We start from the raw sequence: 6458 nt of genomic DNA, 5'->3' as shown, positions 1-6458 counted from the left end.
CCTGGGCTTGTTCGGCTTGGAGAAGAGGTTCTGAGGAGACCTCACTGTAGCTTTCCAGTACCTACAGGGGGCCTACAGAAAAGCTAAAGAAAGACTTTTTTACAAGGGCCTGTAGTAATAGGACAAGGAATAATAACTTTAAATGGAAAGAAAGAAGATTTAGATAGACGTTAGGAAGTAATTCTTCCCTCAGAGGGTGGTGAGGTGCTGGCACAGACTGCCCAGAGAAGCTGTGGTTGCTCCATCCCTGGAAGTGTTCAGGGCCAGAGATTGGATGGGGCCCTGAGCAGCCTATTCAGAGCAGATTTAGAGGGAGGTGTCCCTGGCCATAATGGGAGAAGGTTGGAACCAGGTGATCATTAAGATCCCTTCCAGCTCAGCCCAAGCCAGTCCGTGATTCTATGACTATGAAAAGACAAAAAAAGAAAAAACAAGCAGAAAGGCCTACTTCAATCCTGCTTTTCGACTGAAGAAAAATTTCTTTTTTGTATGACATCAACACCACTGCATGTCTTTTCTACACACACGGACACAGATAACTTTGTTCTCAAACTGCAAACGTTTTTATAGCCCAAACGCCCGAATATTAGCTTTATCTTTAACTTAACTTTATAAAAGAAGTTGAACAAGCCTTTGGATGTACTATCCCATTTCCATAACAGAATACCATGTGTGCATCTGTTTGAAAGGTTTATTACTATCTTCATAAATACATGATTTTCTAAACACTGTGCAAGGCACCAAAAAATTAAGTAAAATCTTTTCTTTTAGAGTATTTTAATCTCTGTGGACTCAATGAAGTAAATAAGAATCTGAAACCACCTATTTGCCAATTACAAGCCAGCAGTTAAGGCAGGTACCATTGATACAGTGCATGAATTTTCTATTGCAGCTATTTAAACAAGCAGCGTTTTACTAGAGTGCATATACAAACTGAATTCCAAACACCAGCAACCCAAGATAGGCACCTAGTTATGAAATTTCCTTGTATGTGTAGTAGAATGCCAAAAGTACTGCCATAAAGTGCAAAGACTATGGACAATAACACTTTCTTTTGAGCATTTTGATACTGGTAACATAATACAACGGCTAAACATTTATAAATGTGGTTTCCATTACAAAAACATGTTCCACATAAAAGCTTCATAATACAATCCAGAAACAGAACTTGTGCGTGTACATATTTAAAAAGTTGAAGCTGTACTGGCAGACTTAGGTACCAGGGGCATATTTGCTGACCTCTACAGACACGCACTAAGTTGATAACCAATTTACATGTACACTCAAAATCATTCTGCTTAGAGCACCGTGATATCCACTGAGTTTTTTTTGCCATTTGAGTGACAGTGTGTGACACCCACCCTGGGAATCTGCAACTGAGCACTGTCTGTAAGATGATCTGGTTCACAGCTCTCACCCAACCCTCCCCAATAAATGGAACCTAAAATTAGTGTCTTCCCAACACAAGCTCATGTCAGATGCGGACAGATACATTCATGGTCCCAAACTTAAAACGACTGGTAAGAATTTCACAGTGATCTGGTTAAGGAAGCACAAAGACAAATGATTACGTTTAAGATGAGAACTGCCTTAAAACTCAAATGAAGCCAAACTGTTATACGATGTGAAGCTAAAGGAACAAAAGTATTAACCAATTAGAAAAGTGGCTCTTTCCCAACTAATAACAAAAAGCCTACAGCAATAAGCTTAGGGTCCTACTGCTGCAGCAGCCTTTGAGGTAGGTGGTGATGGCTTAAACCGAGGTAGGTAAAGTCCAAACTTGTTTTCAATCCCTGCAAAAGTGGCAACTGCCAATTTGTAACCACCAACATGGTCAGGGTTAGGAGCAGGGAGTGTGATCCTGGATTTAGGAACTGGCTCCGATCCAACTGGTTTTCTGCAAAACAATAATAATAAAAAAATAATAATTTCCATAGCATGAAAGCAATATTCACAAAACTACCCCGTAAAGCCAGCTGAGTGAGGAACCTGAGAGCACTTCCTACTAAGTAACTAAATTAAATGCCACAACCTTCCAGAACAGCCAAGGGTCTTTGCATTCACTGAGATGGAGGATGGTCAAATCTTTCAGTGCTCTGATTAAAACTGCACTGTGAAGTCCAGAACTCTCTCCTACAGCGTACAACCAATCCAGTAACTCAGCAGAATTTAAATAACTTCTTTGGTAGCATTCTATTGCCCCCAAAGCTTCATAAGCATCTGCAGCTGTATCTGGTAATCATGTTAAAACAGCAATATGCACATCCCTGAGCTGAGGCTCCAACAAACAGTATTTGGACTTAGTGATACCTGTAGACCCTTCTGTATGTCAAATCCCTCCTCAACAAGGGATGCAGCTCCTTCACCACACTTATGAGGACTAATGCAGAGTGCATCCTGACTGAGTAAGCATTACACATCTCCTGCAGTTCTACTCCCACCCTGTTATTCAGCCTTTCGCTGTCTCCATTTTTACTAACACATGTCCCCAGATCAAAATGGTGACATAAAATGTGGTAATGTCTTGCTGTGATACAGGTGGTGGAACATCATCCTGTCCTCCACCAGACATAAACGTGGCTTAAATAACACTGACAAAACCTTTGCAATATCTTCTACATAATACTAAGACCCCTTTTCTGCCCAAAGACACAAGGAGATCTCAGTGCAGCTGTGGGTTCCCAGGCACATTCACACACCACATACTTACACTCCTCCGAAGTCCACGTAAAACCATCTCTGCAGTAGTTCATAAGTCACAAGAGTTACACCAAACTGAGGAGATGATCGAAACACACGAGCTTGAAAGAGAACAAAACAGTCCTTAAGTGACAAAAAACCAAAGAAAAAAAAAAAAAGAAAATTAGTTATCAAAGCTGTTTTCCACACCTCCTGCTCCTTTCCAAAGAGCCTTTGGACCTTCCTCTCGAAGGATCTTCACAAAGCAATCTACAACACCGCTGTAAGTGGTCTGTCCTGCCCGGGCTGCTACCTGTAGCCTTGTTTTGATGACATCTGCAGGAGTCACCAGAGAGGCCGCAGGCATACCTAGGGACAGAAAAACCTTTGGGTTGGTATTGCTGACTTATTACATATGCTACAAACCACAGTTCCCCAGGGGTAACCATGCCCTTCATCCTTACATTAGCAGAAACCATAAGGTTTGAGCAGAAGTTGGGAAGGAAAACAAGCGACAGGAGGCAGCCATTGTGGACGTGGCTTCACCCAGAGAAAGCTTCTCCTAGAGGAAAAAACGTATCACAGGCTTCCTGTCAAGCTGGGAGGCATAGCCTGGATTTTTCAGTGCTAACCAGAAACTTGCATAGTCAATAAGCACAATGTTTTTGGAGGTGAGGTCGATCTTTCCCTTTCCTTTTCACGCCTCGCTGTGGTTCCTGGCACTCTGGCTGCACGCTGTGCTAGAAGAGCCTGTACACACACACTGCCTTATCCCACACAACAACATCACCAAGAACTGATAATGCCATGCACGCTCAGCAAGGCACAAGAGCTAAGTTTAAAAAAAGGTTCATTTTTCTCATTAGGAGTGGCACATTGCTCAGTCACAGCTGACATCCCCACCACTTGGAGGAAGATTTAATTTACCCTGGCAGATAATCAACTGCAAGTAAAAAACACCAAATTACCAAAAGGCAATATCTCTGAAATCATTCCTGCCCAAACAGAGACTGCCCATGTTTAGAATTAAGAAAAAAAAGAAAGAAAGTAAAAAATAGGGATCGAGATTGAACCCAGAAGACAGTGTCTCTTATGGTTTTATTACTTTTCCATTCTGCATCTGTTCCAAACCAACTTGGTCAGATGTAGATGCATAAATCTCCTTCGCTTTGGTTTTTTTTTAGGCTTAATAATTCTGTAACAATTTTTGTCCAAACCAGCATGGTCTGGCTTCAGGCACCACAGCATCTTTCTGCACGCTGCTTCGGAGAGATGGAAGCTGGTACATATCACCAAAAGAATGCCTCCTCCACTCCTGGACCCCCCAAAATAACACACACACTGAGCTTGCAGAGTGGTCAGTCGGGCAGGCAAATGCAGCAAGTCAGTAAAGGTTTCTGAATTTTGGAGAGGGTGAAATTCCTCTTTGCTTACCCTTACCCACACCAGGATATTGGTTTGTCTTCAATTTAAAGCTGGACTTTTGTTCTTCAAAAGCCAACCAGTGTTTTCAAGGAAAATCAAAGAACATACTTAGAAGCAATTCTGCTTACTACACATTGACTGCCATCTCCTTATTCCTCACTCCTTATTGCTATTTTGTATAAAACAAGTTTTATTGGTTTTTTTGTTTTTGTTTTAATCCTGTTTTTAGAGCTATGTATAAAGCGCAAAAGACTTCACAGACAAATAAAAATTGACAGGTCGCTGCCCTGAGGAGCATACAATCAGAATGAGACAAATGACACTGCAGGAGATGACAGTAAAAAAGAGGCGCTCGGGAGGAGAAGGAAGTTCATAGGAGCAGTAAGCAGATGGAGCAAATTAAGGAGCTATCCTGTTGTTGATACTGGCATCATCTCAGAAAATGCCACGGCACAACAGGTTGATCTGGTGAACAGTGAAAACAGCAGCAGATCCAACCAGATGATGTGCGTGTTGTGTTGTATGTGTCCCTAATGACAACAAAAAGGAAGAAAACACAGACAGTAGACACAACACCTATTGGCAAAGGGTGCGGGTGTGCATCCAAGAAGGCCAGCTTGAACCAGAGGGCCCTGCACACGTAGAGTTGGAGCCAGTGCTGGAGGTGTGGCCTCCCCTCAGCCTTCTTGTGGCAAAGCAGGGCTGACATGCATGTACCACCATACTTTATCTGTACCCAATAGAGAAATTTCTTGGTTTTGTAAGCTGTATAATGAATGGTGGATCTTTAATACTGTAATTTGCTCATGAGAGTTAACTTTGAGTGGGATTCACAGGAAATCCTGGATAAAAGTCACAACACAGCTATTTTGGTAAGCTGTATCAGCAACAATAAAGACTGCTTCTGTGCCTGGGCTTCAAAGGACAGCTATCTCAGTCTGCAATCAACTGACAATGGCTAGGAAGAGAAAAATAGGAAAATCCAATAAATGACTTGGCTTTAAAATGCCAACTTATGTTTGAAGTAAATTGTAAATAAGAACTGAAGTTCAAAAATGGTTTTGTTCCACTAAATTGGGTGAGAAGTAAGCTGGATGTAAGCTCCTGTTGAAAGGTTTGGAGGTTGATTGTTCTGGGGTATGGGGATGGGAGAGGACAGTTTGTAAGCACCAGTCGTTATAACACAGCTGGTTTTCTTGGTGCCAGGTTGATTCCTATGCACTACAGATGACTGAATGCCAACACAAAGGAGTTGAAGCCATATGCTTTCAGCAAGGCAGGCCGATTGAGCTGCACTGGCCTTGGCCACATCCAGCAACCAGTTACTGGCTTTAAAAGGTCCTTACTCTTTAAGAAACACAGCCCCACTTATAATCCTGACTGAAAATAACTCCCCCAGAAAGAAGAAACCTTAAAAATCAAACAATAAAAAAGATGAACTATTTATCTGTGCTGGACTCATGCGTCTCCATCATTTTGCTAGCCTGCCAGGCTGCACAGCCTGCCAGCTGGCCAGAACTTGGGTGCAGCTTTGAGAAGCCAAGCAGCCCATGATTAACATGATGAAAACATCTGCTTTGTGAGTGCTGATGGGAACATCCTGCTTATTACCCATTCCCCTATGGCCATGTTGCACAAGCTTTTGAGCCCACTTGTTTCCTGAACAGAACTTCTAAGGAATGGATGGGGCAGGAATAGGCTCCCAGGCTGCATGACGGTGTAGGAGCTGTGCACCATGTCAGGGAGCAGCTGAGACAAAGGTAAATTGAGCCTGCAAAGTGTCTCTGTCTTCCCCTAGGCTCTGGCACACTCAAACTGAATACATCTGTGGAAACTGCTTGGCTATCCTATATAGTACGCAGCAGAACAAGCAAGTGCTCAAGATGACACTCAGCACCTCTCTGGTATCTGGGTAGTCAGGAATCAGCAACTTACGGCACACAAGACAACAAGCAACTCCTTATGCTTTCTTCCACACAAGTGCCTGTTGCAACAGGCAAGACAGTGGAATACAGCCCAGTTCAGAAACTGTTCTGATAAGGGTGAAGTCCTCACAAAGCCACGTAACTGCACAGGAGACTGTGGGTAGCAAGTAATTTTCATCATTTTGTCACATGTTTTGCCAGCATGTTCTGCAAGCATGGTTATTAGATTCCACACACCAATATTCAAGATTCCTTTGATCACAAAATTTCATAAATGCCATGATTTTATTTTCAGCGATTTCATTTATAAACCATTTCAACAAAACCCTTTACCAGTCATTCAGCCAGCCAAAGCCAACAGCACAGTAACGTCACAAGTAAAGATGATACGTGATGACAAAACATCAGAACTTCAATCTTTCATTTCTT

The 6458-nt window shown here is 42.4% G+C and overlaps 1 protein-coding gene across 4 annotated transcripts in view; it reads right to left on the bottom strand.

Annotated features, from left to right (window-relative positions):
• Positions 1-677: 677 nt before the first annotated feature.
• Positions 678-6458, bottom strand: part of SLC25A13 (solute carrier family 25 member 13) — a 93254-nt gene continuing 87473 nt past the window's right edge. For all 4 annotated transcript variants that reach the window (XM_031614455.2, XM_090142774.1, XM_090142773.1 and 1 more), the window contains 3 exons: positions 2890-3048; positions 2711-2801; positions 678-1897 (listed from right to left, as the gene is read on the bottom strand). In XM_031614455.2, coding sequence (XP_031470315.1) covers positions 1708-1897; positions 2711-2801; positions 2890-3048 — 440 coding nt within the window. In that variant the 3' untranslated portion in view covers positions 678-1707. The remainder of the gene's footprint in view (positions 1898-2710; positions 2802-2889; positions 3049-6458) is intronic.

This window comes from Phasianus colchicus, chromosome 6 (genome assembly GCF_987193195.1).
Source record: "Phasianus colchicus chromosome 6, bPhaCol1.hap1.1, whole genome shotgun sequence".
Taxonomy (NCBI): Eukaryota; Metazoa; Chordata; class Aves; order Galliformes; family Phasianidae; genus Phasianus; species Phasianus colchicus.
The sequence above is the reverse complement of the archived record's forward strand: the minus strand, read 5'-3'. Positions and strand labels throughout refer to the sequence as shown.